At 49.3% G+C, this 14,908-nt stretch overlaps 2 protein-coding genes and 1 long non-coding RNA gene across 3 annotated transcripts; all 3 read left to right on the top strand.

Moving 5' to 3' along the window:
* The first annotated feature begins 883 nt into the window (after window positions 1-883).
* LOC141936843 (uncharacterized) lies at window positions 884-3,062 on the top strand. The gene is made up of 4 exons (XR_012626829.1): window positions 884-1,283; window positions 1,692-1,783; window positions 2,085-2,258; window positions 2,926-3,062. It is a non-coding gene; the product is annotated as an uncharacterized LOC141936843 (long non-coding RNA).
* Window positions 3,063-4,222: 1,160 nt separating this feature from the next.
* On the top strand, window positions 4,223-7,627 carry LOC141936818 (rho guanine nucleotide exchange factor 18-like). The gene is given in 7 exon segments (XM_074854141.1): window positions 4,223-4,315; window positions 4,639-4,695; window positions 4,914-5,070; window positions 6,023-6,412; window positions 6,415-6,473; window positions 7,167-7,340; window positions 7,342-7,627. Coding segments are annotated over 7 exon segments (1,206 nt in total). The 3' UTR covers window positions 7,618-7,627.
* A 2,609-nt stretch (window positions 7,628-10,236) lies between these two features.
* LOC141936817 (acrosin-like) lies at window positions 10,237-12,756 on the top strand. The gene is made up of 5 exons (XM_074854140.1): window positions 10,237-10,337; window positions 10,651-10,851; window positions 11,187-11,452; window positions 11,717-11,862; window positions 12,340-12,756. Exons 1-5 carry the CDS (start codon window positions 10,252-10,254, stop codon window positions 12,754-12,756), a joined length of 1,116 nt encoding a protein of 371 aa, XP_074710241.1. The 5' UTR covers window positions 10,237-10,251.
* Window positions 12,757-14,908: the final 2,152 nt, after the last annotated feature.

The following is a 14,908-nucleotide window of genomic DNA, read 5'->3' as shown; positions in this document are numbered from 1 at the left end:
AAATATGAGGAAAGCAGCGCTGTGGTTGAGCAGGGATTAGGCAGAACACTGTTAGTGCATTCAGGAGTGTCTGTGTGAATTGCATTATCAGTGATTCTGAGTCTTGTTCAAAATGCTTGAGTATTTGGTGTAAAATCACTTCTGGGACCCAGTGGGAATCCTCAGGTCTTTAAATTGATACATGCTTTAATACTCAATCAGGTACCAAGACCTCTTGTTTTTGAAATGTACCTTCTTCATTCCATGTTTTAGCTGTGGTTGACGATGACAATGTCAAAAGTGTCATGTGAAGAGGCCATAGCAATAAAGTTACAGTGTCGTGATGTTATGGCTCATGGTGGCCTTGTATAAGTAGGAAGATGGGGAGCTAGGAAGCACAAACCCTAAAGAATGTATATAATGTAGTGCAATAAATTATATTTTGTTTTGCAGGATGTAAAAGAATTTTAAATATAACCTCTGGTATATTTGAAATAGATTTTAAGGCCTAGTGAAACGTGTTCAGGACTGAGCGATCTCGTCGTATTACCAAGGCAACCGGGGTGCTGCTCAACAGGCCTGAAAAGTGTTCTTAGCCCGCTTCTTGGATAGTCCCGACCCAAGGCTGCTCTAAAACCCAGTCAAGCTAATCCTATGGAGGCAGTTTTAACAAAGGATGATTAATTGACTAAACACAGGGGGGTTGCTAGATTAAGAGAATTTAGGATATCGAAACTGCTCACTCTACCTAAGCTTTTCGTAGAACATCTTGGAGTCTTTCTCAGAATTGTGTGAGATGAAAACTAGTGGAAGACAGATGAAGAAGATGATGACGCAAAAGATGACCCTGAAACTGAAACGAGGACTGGAACGAAAAGAGGAGAATTTGGCTGAGACAGGCGATTGCAGTGGACTTTAATAAATGATGAGAATCAAGAACTAAAAGGTTGAGTGGAAACTTACAAAGACTTTGGACTTAGGTAATAGATTTAGAAATAGTGTATAACCTGCCTGAGTCCTTTGGACATTGGCCACTCACTGAGGTGTTGGCCCAACTCTGAGTTGTTAATAAAGCAAACCCAGAGATACCCATGTCTGGTCATTATGTTTCTTCCTTGAACACAGGACTCTAAACCACGAGTTACCTCATTGCAAAAGTTGATTGTAAGAGAGGTAGCTAATGAGGAAAAGGCAATGTTTTTAATTAGCGCTTCCTTAAAAGGACCAGAAATGTATGAAATTCACACAAGCTCAAAAGAGAAGAGGAATTCCTGGATGACACACATCCGCAGAGCTGTAGAAAGGTAAATGATGAGTGAAAGTGGGAGGGTTTGATTTCTTGCTCATCTGTCTTCTCTTCGCAAGACTCATAGGTATAAATTTATTGTAAAAATCCATTTGACTATCGCTAAACTGTCTTTGTAAGACTGAAGCGTGCGATTCTGTGTTCAATGGGAAGAAGCCACTCATAAAGATGCAAAAAAAAAAAAAAAAAAAAAAAAGCAGCCAAAGACTTTATTCTGCTTTATTTTTAAAAATAAACAAAAAAAATGATTCACTGATGTCAAATGCCAAAGGGCTTTGGATAAGGGAGGAAGATTGACTCACAAGATACACCACATCCTAGGCAAAAGCTTCAGGTTGAATCCTGAGATGGTTTTAAGTTCTCTAATGTGCACATCAACCCTCTGTCTGTCTCCCGCTTTGCACAGCTGTCCTGATGAAGAAGGAGGAATGTTTCATGAACCTGGAGCAGAGAAGAGGCTGGCTGAAGCAACAGCTGCTAAGTTGAAAGATTTTCAAGGTAATGACCTAGTTATATATTCCCTGAACTGCTTCTCAGCATCATTTGTGATTTATGAGTGTCTTACTCTTTTAAACATGATCAAGTTTCTCCTTCATAAGTCTTTCAAGGTAGTGCAAGTTTATATAGAAATAGTTAAGTAAGTCTAATAAGCTTTGTATGCTCCATGAGTTTTCCCCTTACCTGTTAATTATATCTCTGCGTTTGATGCTCTGACCATAAAATGAATAATAATGTTCCAAATGGAACATTATACTGACAGGGATTAGGAAGGCAGAACTGAGTTTGTTTCTTCCTTTAGAGCGTTTGGACATGAAGGACGACCTGATTATGCAAAGTCTAACTGAGAAGCAACAGTTTTATCTAGAAATACCTGAAATGAATGGGTTTGGAGACCATTCCCAAGGATCTCGGATCTAAGCTACTTCTTCGAGGAGATATCTCAGAAAATCTGCAAGGAGAGGTGATTTTGAAGGTAAATGCACTGTGGGAATGTGTCTGCGTTCCCTCAGGTGCAGGGGTGGGGATAAGCACGTAGGATCTAAGTACAGGTCCTGAAAATCATCCTGTAGTAACATAATACTTGTATGTAACACTGTTCAGACTTCCTTATTCTCAGAACCAATCTGCAAGACAGGTAAAGTGCACTGGTGTTTTTAGGTGGAGGACCTTCTCACACCTTGGATTTTTTTATTTTTAAGGATCAACCAGTGGAGTCTTAGGGTGAGTCTATTCAGATGAGTAACTGAGTGGTCTAATAATGCACCAGTCCTGAAATATAATATTGTATTAAGGTTATATATTAAAATAGCCTATCTAAAGAATAATATAATAATATAATAAAGTATAAAAGAAAATAAGCACAAACATAATTTTTATTTTGAAAAAAAACCCCTAAACACTCAAGGCTCGCTAATCTAACTTGCAATCAAGGAAGAGGTCATCTTTATATGTGCAATACGAAGAGCCTGTCGTAAAGAGCTAGTCATGAAGGGAAATTCATCTGTACTGCAGGAAATTTCTCAAACTGCCCGATCTTTTAATGTACTTGATGGTTGAATTCTTTTTTTAACTTGTTAGCATGATGCACTTGTCTCTGCACAGACATGGCTGTTTACATGACATGCTCTCCTCTTTCCTAGCTGAAATCTCCAGAACCTTATCTTCACTCACTTAGGCAGTGGATCCTGTCAGCCTGAGGATTGCTCTGGGTTGGGACTCCCCAGGAGAGCAGAGACCTTTGGAGGATATGACAGTAGTCCCTCAATTTCAAATAAAAGTAAGAAAGGGACCCTTCAGCATTCTTCTGCGCTGCTTAGCTCTTTACTGTGTTTCTCTGCACAGAGAATGAGATAAGAACAATGAATTAAGTGAAGCTCTGATTTAAGGAAGCTTCACCAGGCTCTGAAAGGAGGATGAGAGCGTGTGTTGAGTGTGTTAGCCTGTTGTATCTTTTGCTTCTGATACCAACAGCAGAGAGCAGAGTAGGGCTCTCGGTGTTATGCTGAGAGCATTTCAACCCATACTTCCTAATTATCACAATTCCACACAGAATTTTAATTTTGTTGAAAAAAATAAGCTTGACCTCAAAACCTAGGAAATTTAAATTCAGCTGCCTGTTTTTATTATTGAATCTTGAAAACTTTTTTCCACTTTCTTTTGTATCTGCACAGTCACTAAAGGGTCGCTGAATCCTTAGATAATATAAATTGTCCTTTTGCCTCAGATGATCCATCAGTTAATTAACGAAATGAGTGGAAATAGTAGATACTATTTATCTCCATTTTTGCTTTATGCATTTATTGAGAAATGGTCTTTCTTTCACTGGTTGTTAAGCTCTAGAATACTTTCTGTTGTCTCTGACAGGCTATATGTCTGTCACACTACAGACATTTCATACACTATGGTTTCCCTCTACCTCCTTCCACGCTTACAGTGGTGCTGCTTTGAATAGAATTTTTCTACTAACAGGTATTCCATATTACGAGCTTGCAACTCTGGTAGCCACAGATGATCATTTTCATGCACACATTGTGGTTGCTTCACTTAAAATAGTATAATGTAATTTGAACTTACTCCCCCTGTTTATCTTAACCCACTCTCCTCAAGTTTTCATACTTTTTTGAGCAGTGCTACTCGTCACTATTGTCTGCTCTTCCACTTGGAATCAGCATGGAGAAGCCATGCAGTTGCATATTGGTTCTAAGTTCAAAGTCACAATTTTTTCCTGTTTTCTCTGTTAATACAAAGAGTTTTCACAGGCCCAGTGCTGGTGTGAGCTACTCATACTTCACTTCTCTTTCAGCTGGTATCTTTAGGAGGAACAGTGGTGGTGACCAGAGACAGTGGAACTGGAGAGGCCCTGCAGTGAGTTCAGATGTGCAGCTCCACAACCTCCCTTCTGATGCGGAGAAGGATCTCAAACCATATGTTTGCCTTATGCGTGATATCAATGCATTTCCTCATGTTCCTCTTCATACTAGTGTTGACAGAACAAATCTCACAAAGTTAAAAGTTGTAATAGCTGGTAGGGTGAGAGTGTAACAGAGTTCTGTCAAATTACTCAATTGAGGATGTTTTTTGGGGCAAGCAGATAACTTAGCACTTGAGGTGCATGATAATTTGGTTTTATATCTGTTCATTTGATGCTGTACCATTAACACTAGCTTTATCACCATACAACGGCCTCTGATTTAAATATTTTTGATACGTGTCCTTCAGTGTACGGGAGCAATCTCTGCTCCAGCCATAAACGCTGTTCCCTGATGAGATGAACCCTTCCACCTTGTTCTGGCAGCACTTCCAACGCCAACAAGTGTCTCTAGCACAGGTGTTGGGTTTGTCTTTTTTTACAGTGCGATGTGACAAGGCCAGCTGACAGCAGTGGTCTTCAGCCCACCACAGAGTCTTGGGTATGTTGTTTCTGCTGGTAGGAAATCTAATGGCAAATACCCATATTATAATAATAACATGCAAAAACAAAACAAACAAAAAAACCCACCAAAAAACTCAGTATTTTTGTCCGTGGAACCACAAGCACATTAGCAGCCTGTACCTTATGACTCAAACACATTATGAATGCAGAGGTGACAGTCCCATTAGAAAGCACAGGTGGGTTCTGGGTGTGTAGACACGCGATTCGAAGCTGGCTGACTGCTGCTCCTGCATCTTTGGAGGGATCGCGTGGTCTCTGCTCACTGACAGAACTGGCCTCTGGATCTCCCGCGAGGCACTACACTCCCTGTGTAGTGATTCAGCGCTGGAGCATGGGAAGAAGCGATCATTAAGTGGGTCATGTGAAGAAAACATGATGAAGATTGCTCCCTGACATCCCACTGAGATTTGCTGGGCACTGATTTACATCACTGCAAGGACGAATACACTGACATTTGTCGTGCCGGCCAATGGCTTTACTGGCTGTAACTGTGTTAGAGCACTCTTACAGCCCTGCTTCCGTTGTGTGTATTGTTGTACAGATACCGCTGATTATGTTCACTGTTTAAAAAGAAAACAGAAGTCTAATGCATCAAAGCAGAGCTCTGTTCAAGTGTCTAATGTCTTTTTTCCCTCCCCCTGCCTCACCTCCCCTGCAGCTTGTCCAGAGGATACAAATGCTGTTACAGGTGCTCTCCAGTCTTCATGTAAACCACTATTTACTATCCAAGAGGTTTGTTAGGCATTAAATGTAATAAAATTTATGCAGGTGTGGAGATGAGCTGCGTTGAAAATATCCCCTAAAGCTAGAGTGAAGTGCAGAATTTAAGACCCGAGACTCCAGGAAACAAACTCTGTGTCTGGTATTTTGAAGGAAGTGTTAGATCTCTTGTCTTAAGTAATTGTTTCCTTTTTCCGGCTCACTTAAATGAAATTCTTCTGCTACTTGGAGCTCTGTCTGCTCTCCATGCCCACTTCCTCTTAAAGTTGTTGTTGATATACACATGTGTATGTATTAGTTGTTTTTACCGTAACCTTGTAATCAGTGATATTGTGACTGATTGGATTCAGAGTAATAATTCTAGGTGCAAGAAATGTTAATTTTGCCATAGGGAAGCATAACTTATTTGCTCAGCCATCTTCAGTATCGTGTCGGTCCCGATGGGCGGTACAAGCTGGAAGTTAGATCTGCTCCTGAAGGCAGAAGTCTCTGTGATTAATCTGGTAGATGCTGTTGTCTTTTGTTCAGCTGCGCATGTTTTCTGAACCCATGGGTTTCATGCTGAATTTCTTATCTCCCTCCAGGCAGTGATATCTCAGCAGACAGCTGCATCGAGATGCAACGAGCCACCACGGTAGACTGGGAGAAGCAACACCGGCTGCAGCCTACCCGAGGCAATCTGCTGCTAGAGCAGGAGAAACAGCGGAACTGTGAAAAACGGAGAGAACTGGTGAATGTGCAGAAACTGCAGAGGCAGCTGGAGCTGGAGCAGCAGCGCCTGGAACGGGAGAGGAGTCGGCAGCAGAGGGCATTTGAAAGCACAGAAGCTCAGCTGCAGGAAACTCGGCAGCTGAGAGAGAAGTTGAATCAGGGGAGGGAAGAGCTCGAGAGGCAGCGAGAGGCCTGTCAGCATGACCTAGAGAGGCTGCGGGAAGCTCAGGGAGCAGTCAAGAAAGAGAAGGAGTGTCCAGATCAGTCAGGAAGCTGAAGAAGCAGAACACAGTGTCAGGCACGTTCTCCCCAGAAATGGGACAGGTGAGGAATTCATTTTCTTGGAGTTTTACTTCTGTTAACCTGCTTGCCCCTTTCTGCAGCGCTAACCCATGTTTGCTGTTTGCCGGGCTCCTTGAACCGACATCTGAAATAGCTGGTGACGGCTACTGTCAGAGACCAGGGCTTGGCAGCTCCCCACTGTCTGTGAAATTCCACCCAGACATTTGGTAATCAGAAATTTTTTTAGAAAGATAGAAACAGAGAATAAGTTATTTTTGAACGTGGCTGGCCGAGGATTTTTTTAAGTACAGGAACTGCCCTATGGCAGGCAGGTGGTTGCAGGGGTGCTGCCTTGATAGCATTTTGTACAGTTGATTCTAAAAACATTTCTTGTGTTTCAAAATGTGAAGGTTGGGGTCTGATTAAACGGGCTCATTTGTTACTGTCTTAAAGTCCTGCTTTCCGTCCGTCCTGCCATCACCTAATGCAGTGTGCTTCTGCGTTCCTTTGCTAGGTGCAGTATTAAGCAGTCTGGAGCTGCTGAGGCTCTCTTCAGTGTTCAAGAACCTGTAATCTTGCTCTTCCATTTGCCAGCACGCTTTGGGCTTCGTCTAACCTGTTGCATTTTTCACTAGGAAGTGCTTTATGTTTTCAGGGCTGAGGGTGGTCTCTCCTCAATATATCCGAGAGAGTGAAAATACCCGTTTGACTTAGAATGCCTTTTTCCTCATGTAGAAGCAGATGCTAAGTCATTCTGTTAGCTTCGGTGGAGAAGGGCTGGAACCATCTGCACCCGTCCTGAAAGCCTCTGTGCCAGCGAGCGTCTCCGGGATGGATTATCTGGAACGTCTGGACGTGGCTCGTAGGGACGGTACCACCCTGGAGAACCACCCCAGAGAACCACCCCCTTCCTGCGCTGAGGAGTGAAGGGCCAATACATCTCCTGGGTGCAACTAATCAGATACAGACACCAGCTGCAGTCCGGCAGCAGATTCCTACTAAATTGGCCACTTTTACAAAAGGAAGCAAAGAGAAAGGTGGGAAGCACAAAGCATCTGGGAACAGGGAAGAAAAACAATACAGCTGTCAGTTACATTGTGCAGTTACATTGGCAGGGATTTTGTTACTCCTTTCCTCTGGGTTTTTCAATTCTAGAAATAAATTCAAACTTTTAATTAGACTTTGATGCCTCCAAACTTTGCCAGTGGAGAACTGCGTGAGCCTTGTGGTGTTTGTGTCTGTTTAGAATGCACCAAGCCGCTAAGTACAGATCTCAGAAAAAGGGTAAATAAATCACAAAATACATAATTAAAGCACCTGCCACTCTTACAGCTCAGCCTTAATTCCACACCATCACACACTGACAATAGTCACTGGCAGTGTCTGGGTGGCTTCTGCAAGCTTGAACTCACCACCAAGAAAAAAGGTTGTCTTTTATTTTACAAATAAGGCACTGGCATTACTGCTCATGAGCAATCCACAGACATCCCCCACTGTCTATTTCTGCTATTTCCTGTATTAGCAAGAACCTCAAGAGCATTTCCAGTGCAGGCCAGGGGCACCAAGTCACCTATATCCAGATCTGCCGTAATCTCCCAGATCCCATAAAGGGCCACACCACCTGCTAGATGGAGCCCCTGGATAAAACAAGGGAGAACTGATTTCTGTGCCCCTCTGCCACAAACCTTGGCCAAGCTGCTTCAGTCCTGAGGCCCAGCACATGTGTATCTGCTGCTGCCCAGCTGCAGAGGGCGGCTCCTTCAGACCCAGCACCTCATGCCCTTTCAGCTGGGTGCTCTGCTTTGAGCTCCTCATCCATCAAACAGGCATCAGGACTCTTACTTTCCTTGGAAAGTCTTCCAAGAGCCAGTTAGTGCTTAAAATTCAGATCTATTATTTTATACAGACTACAGAAAAAGGCATTTCCTTCCTTAAAACGCTACTCTGGGACCAAAGCGAGGCCCCAGCTGCAGCCCAGGACTGCCTGACAGGCTGCTGGGCCAGGTCGCACGGCCTGGCCTACGGCAACGCAAGCGCTCCTTGCCCCCACCCCATCCTGCCCTCTCGGCAGGCAGCTTCCAAAAACTGTATACCGAGAATTGGAGACAAGGAAAAAGATGCCCTGAAACACGGAAGGAGCATCCTGAACTGCTGCTGGGCCTTGGGAACACTCTCCTCTGGACTATCTGGCCATCCCCAGGGAGGGCACGTTGCAGATGGAAATATTAACCCAGTAATGATTTAGCAGCAAATCAAGATTTATTAATGACTAGCAGCACTTAATCATTAACCAATGTAAGGATTTACAAAATAATTCAGTAAAATACATTATTATTCGAATAGCCACTTCACTAGAGGTTTGAAAGTGAAAAGATTCACACTAACTTGCTATAAGGTATCCTAAACCAGAATACATATATATGTCTATTCATAAACACTGTAAGATGTACAAACACACGCTTCCTCTCCCCAGAATCACCCCATCTCTCCCTTCAATTATCTCTGGCGTGTGGCCCCTCTCACATCATCCCCCCTTAACCACCGGCAAACCCTGGTGCTGGAATAGCCACAGAGGACGAGTCGTCTTCTCTCAGGCCGCCTTCTGCCTGCTCTCCCGAAGCAGATCTGGGGCCTCACCTTCCGGTCAACCTCCCCAAAACAAAGCAGCCTCTAGTCCCATTTCTCTGGGGCACAGCCCTGGTGCCTCAGAAGCCTCAGGGGCCTTGACAGCAGCTATTCCGCTTTCAGCGGGAGCCTGCCCTGGCACCCTCGGGACCAGGCTGGGCGCTCAGCTGTGTGCCTGACGTCTGTCCACACAAGCCAGGATGCCAGCAGGGAGCTCCCACGCCTTTCACCAGCTTTGAGGCTGCTGTTCTTCAGGCCACTGCTCTCGCCCCTGCAGGGACCCGGCCCTGCTCAGCAAGCACAGCTCAGGCAGCTGCCTCCTGCTTCTCTGCCGGGACTGCCCTGCAGCCTGCATGTGAGCATGGCTCCGCCATCGGCCGTAGGAGGCAGACTGAGGAGTTGAGGCTGCTGCAGCGTTTCCCAAGGCCATGGAGAATGGCATGTGGGGCTGAGAGCAGGAGCAGCTTCCTCTGCCTGGAGCTTACGGCTGCCTGTCCTTGGCCACGCACACCAGGGGCCACAACTACCCTCGTCGGTGTTGGCCCAGAACAGCGAGACAACTCCTAGAGAGCGAGGACACGGCGCCTGCCAGAGGGTGTTGCTGGGGCTGACGTGGCCGGTGTGGCCAGTGCTGCCCCGTGCTGTGTGCGGGAAGGGTGACACTGCTCGGCTCTGCTGGGCTGAGGTGGCTGCACATCCCTGCTTGCCTGCACGGCTGGAACCAGATGGGCTCTGCCACACCCACACGTGTGCTGCTGCCTGTAGCAGTTCTGTTCTCTGCTGTACGAGTTTTGGGAAGGACCTGGTGGCAGAGGGCTGCGGAGAGCAGGGGCGCGGTGAGCTCCCCAAAGAGGCTGTGGTGCCACGCTGGGTTTTTCCTGCTTGGCCGTTGGCAGGCAGTGCTGGGGGCCAGGAGCTGCTGCCTGCCACGGGGCCTGCACACCCCGTCCCACAAACAGAGCATTCAGCGGGGTCTGTCGGGGGTGTCCGATCCCAGCTTCTGCTTCCCCTCCCGCTTGGAAACCCCCATTTTGTCCCCCCCCGCCCCAGGAGACCACCGTGCCCAGCCCCCGGAACCAGCGACGCTGTGACATCAGCCCCGTTGCCAAGGGCACCAAGGGCACCACGAGCCCTGCAGGCACTGCCTCGGCTGCTGCACTGGTGGTGACAAGCCCTCGGTTCTGGCCGCTGGCACATGCCACTGGCAGTGATGCATCTGCTCCATCTCCTCGTCGTGCTGGCCCTGTGCTGGCCTGCACACAGTGCCTGGGACAGCTGTGGGTAAGTGGCCGAGGCTCTGGGAGGCAGCTTGGGCACCCTGATAGGGTTCCCTGGAGGGTGCCCGCTGGTCCCCTGTGGCCACACCACAGCTTCCCCAGCCCCACGTGGGAGCTTCGGCTCCTTGCAGCACCCGGGCTGCTGGCAAAACTTGCCCGCGGGGCTTCAGCAGAAATGGGGGCGGCCGCCCGCCCACCCCACGGGGCTCCCTGGCCTTGCTGTCCATTCAGCGCCTCGTGGGGAGGGCAGAGGGCTGTCCTTCAGCCGGGACAGCAGCGAGCCGTCGAGCAGGACGGTGATGAGTTTCTGGTTGCAGAGGGACCTGCGGGCTCCGGCCCATGGCTGCTGATGACGGCACCTCGCGCGTGGTGGGGGGCACAGACGCCCAGACAGGGGCCTGGCCCTGGATCGTGAGCATCCAGGATCTCTGGGCAGCAGGCACGAGGCATGTGTGCGGAGGGTCCCTCATCAGCCCGCAGTGGGTCCTCACAGCAGCCCACTGCTTCATCAAGGCCAGGTAAGGAGGAGCAGGAACAGGGATATCCCCCAGCACTCACGGGTGCCCCATCCACAGCACCATGTGCTACTCCCATCCCCTTTCCTTGCGGTACGCCCAGTGCCTGGGCACTGCAGAGCCCGGCTGAGAGGCTGCTCAGGAGAGGGCTGGGCTCCTGCCACAGCTTCCTACAGCCTCCAGCTCGACACGCCTTGAGCCCAAGGCATGTAGGGGCAGTCGCAGCCTCCGCAGCACTGCTTTCCTCTCCCCCGCGTGAAGCAGAGGGCAGGCAACGGCCGGGCTGCTGCAGCACATGGCTCAGCTCCCTCTGACCCCTCTCCCCATCTGCCTTCCAGGCACATCACCATGTGGCGCGTGGTGGTTGGGGCCACCCACTTGACTCAGCTGGGCCCGGAGGCCCAAGTGCGCACTATTAAGCGGCTGCTCGTTCATGAAGACTATAGGAACATCCCACACATTAACGACATTGCACTGCTGGAGTTGGACCAGCCTGTCCAGTGCAGCAACTCCATACAGCTTGCCTGTGTGCCCGACGCCTCACTAAAAGTGTCAGAGCTGACGACCTGCTACATCAGTGGTTGGGTGTCCACGACAGCGAGAGGTGAGTTCCCAAAGAGCGCTCATGTCCCGAGTACAAGCTTGGCACATGGGGGAGGCAGACTGGGCTTCCTGACAGCAGAGGCGAGAGCCAGAGCCCGGCTGTGGGGACATGTGCCCATAGAGAGATGGGCCTGGCCCAGGGCCCACAGCAAGACAGAAGGGCAACGCCGGTGCAAAGCCAAGCCGCAGGGAAGGGGTTCACCCAGACAGGGGCAGGAGACCTGGCAACAAGCTGCTGGGTGTTAATTCCTTTCTGTGCTCACAGCTGAAGGATCAACGGATGTCCTGCAGGAGTCCAAGGTCCACCTCATCGACCTCAACCTCTGCAACAGCAGCCGGTGGTACCTAGGGGCCGTCCACCCCCACAACCTGTGCGCTGGCTACCCGCAGGGCGGCATCGACACCTGCCAGGTAGGAGCCTGCGACAAGGCAGCACCCAGCGGCACAGACAGCCCTGGCACAGCCACCCAGACACACCCCGGTGCGGGCTTTGCCTGGCCAGTCGCCCTCCCACCGCTGGGTCCTCACTGCTGGCGGGGCTCACCTCCCCTTCCCCGGCTGCAGCTCCTTGCCCAGGGCCCCACTTGCCCCAGAGGCCCAGGAATCTGCCCAGAAAGCCCACCCAGCGCTCCTGGCAGCCCCGAGGTCCAGCTCCAAGCCCTGGAACATCCCTCTTGCACCCAGCCATCATCGCTGTGCGGAGATGAGCACAAGCCCTACCCCATGGGCCCACGACCCCCTCCCAGACAAGGTCCTGTCGGCCCCAGCACCTGAGCAGAGCCTCTGTGCTGGATACAGCTCTGGGGGGTGCTGGCAGAGAGAAGGAGCCGGCCCTAGTGCTGCCAGCGGCCACCCGACACCACCTTGACCCTCTCTCCTCCACTGCAGGGGGACAGCGGTGCTCCTCTCGTCTGCAAAGACAAGAATGCTGAGTACTTCTGGCTCGTTGGGGTGACCAGCTGGGGGAGAGGCTGTACGAGAGCAAAACGGCCCGGAATCTACACCTCCACTCAGCACTTTTACGACTGGATCCTAGAACGGATGGGGCTGAGCCCAGCAGTAACGGCTGCTCCGACGCCACGGCCAGCCTTCCCCTCAACCCCCCTTCAGACGCCAAGGCCAACACCAACGCAATCAGGCGGGTTCAGCTCCTGCCCCATTCTACTGCAGAAGTTGGTGGAATTCTTCACTTGGTTGCAGGAGCTCCTGCAGAACCTGAGGGAAGGCCTGAGCACCAGGATGGACAGGATCCAGTGCAGGCTGCAGTGCACCATGACCATCTCCTGCAGGGGCGCTGCCTGCTGAGCCAATGGCAGCCTCAGCATCAACAGCCTGCTTGGTCCTGCCCACGCCCTTCCGACTGCACAAAAAAATGATGTTGTCTTAGTTGTTGAATAAAGTTGCCACGTTTCACAGCTCACCATGCTTCGGTTCCATTCCGTCTCCTGTCCAAGGCAAGGATTCCATGCCCGGCACCTGCAAAATGAGGCTGCAGGCAGCCAAGTCGGGCACAAAGGGAAAGAGTCACTCCGAGGGGTGACCCCGAGCCTGGTTGGAGGGGAGGGGGAGGGTGCAGTGAAAGAAGGGGCCACTGGTCACAGGGGGCGAGAGGTCTTGGGGACAGTGATTTGTGGAAAAAAGACTCTACAACTCGAATAGAATTATACAGCAGGTATGTTTATTCCGGCACTGGGGTGCAAGGGGATTTCTCCACAAAGCTTGCACACCAACAGCACATTTTACCAGAAACTTATCGAGTGTGGATATACATATTCATTGGAGCACATAACACCAACATACATATGCATGAGTAAGGCTGGGTTAGTTCTAGAGGCTGGTGTCAGCAGTTTATGTTCTCTTTCACCTGCACATTGTCTCCTGGGGGGCGTCTTCGGGGGTCTGTTGGAGGAAGGCTCACAGTCCTCCTCAACTTGTACCTTTCCTCAGAGCATGCACAGATTCTCTCAGCCAATTTCTTGAACAACAAGAGTGGTTGCAGACGGTTTACCACCTCTATCTTATCTAAAAGCACTAGCTTATTAGTTTCTACTGTCCATATATAGTCTACAAAGACTCAACTTGTTAGAACCCATCTGCTTTCCAAGGACATGTCTCTTATTTTTGCCGAACATAGTAATTCTTGGTAAGTTTCCACAGAAAACTGCTTTGTTTTGATGAACAGGGTAGCCTTTGGTAAGTTTCCACAGAACAGTCAGGGCAAGCAGGATTATTAAGCCATATTCAGAAATCATTATAAGTTGCTGTAAGTTGCTATAAGTAAATAAGTTGCAAACCAGGTGATCATTTCCTTGTATCAACCAGTGGTGTAGGAGGCTCAACATTGTCTCTGTCTGGCCAGCTAGTATCCAACTGACTCTCTCAGGGTGGCAGCCGGGCTCAAAGACAACTCCAATTTTGAGATGGCTGGCCAACTTTTGTTTCCACATCTGTCACAGTCCACTCGGTGGACTTTTGATGGTTTGTTTACTACAATCTCAAAAGTGCAAAATTAAGGTGACCAACAGCAAAGGGGATAGCATCAGTCAAACAGTGAAACTGTATTGTGTTGCCCATGAAGTGGCATGTGATAGTTAGAGATGAGTGAAAGAAAGGGGGAAAGTAAAGTTTAGAAAGAAGGAAAGGTTATAGCTACCACCGCTGATCTCAAGACGTCCTAATGGTCCCGGGTCCAGCTAGTGCTCCGTCGTCGGTCATCGTGATCCTTGGTGGGGAAGCTTCGAATTTTCGTTGTCCAGAAGTCATCTTTTATGCTTAGTGACACACCTTGCTCTTCCTCTGCCTCGGGGATCTCTGCCCTTCTTGAGTGAGGCTACCTCGCATGCACGAGGGGGAGTGTCCGAGGTGTGGTCAGTCTTACAGGTGGGCAGCCTTCAACAAGGAGGTGTGTTTTGGTATTATAATGAAGCAAAGTTCACCTAAAGTTCATGATTCCTTCATCGATGTTATGGCAACAGTTGCGATCCATCTTTTTTGACAGTAGCTACGCGGTCATGTCTAACGGCTCTGGTTAGGCCCAGGTACCGCACAATAGCACAGCACTCTGTACTACAGGGCTCAGTGCTCAGGAGAACAGCACAGTGCTCGCTGTGCCACACAGTTCTGTATTCAGGAGCCTTTGCACCTCATTCCACTCTTGGGATCGGCAACTGAGTTCCAAACAGGCCGCTGTCAGCTACCTTCCTGCCCATGTCCCTGATGACCATGTTGAGACAAGGCTGATCTTCTGACCAACTCTTACAACATCGGCTCCAAGTAGGCTCTGGCGGTTGGGCTGCAGGTCACAAGGGCTCTGAGTAGGCTCTGGCTGGCCAGCTGAGGTCCAAGAGGGCTGTGAGTAGGCTCTGGCTGGCTGACCTGTGGTCTAGGCGGGCTCTACGTTGCCTCTGGCTGGCCAGGTGCTGTCCAGCTGGGCTCGAAGAAGGCTCTGGCTGGCACA

This window comes from Strix uralensis, chromosome 34, assembly GCF_047716275.1.
Source record: "Strix uralensis isolate ZFMK-TIS-50842 chromosome 34, bStrUra1, whole genome shotgun sequence".
Taxonomy (NCBI): domain Eukaryota; kingdom Metazoa; phylum Chordata; class Aves; order Strigiformes; family Strigidae; genus Strix; species Strix uralensis.
Note: the sequence above shows the minus strand (reverse complement) of the source record. Positions and strands in the feature narration are given on the sequence as shown.

What these genes read in the sequence shown, in the direction of transcription:
- LOC141936817 (XM_074854140.1), top strand. Translation starts at nt 10,252, where the DNA reads ATGCCACTGGCAGTGATGCATCTGCTCCATCTCCTCGTCGTGCTGGCC. An exon ending in AGTGCCTGGGACAGCTGTGG is followed by an intron (nt 10,338 to 10,650) that starts GTAAGTGGCCGA and finishes TTCTGGTTGCAG; the next exon opens with AGGGACCTGCGGGCTCCGGC. An exon ending in CACTGCTTCATCAAGGCCAG is followed by an intron (nt 10,852 to 11,186) that starts GTAAGGAGGAGC and finishes TCTGCCTTCCAG; the next exon opens with GCACATCACCATGTGGCGCG.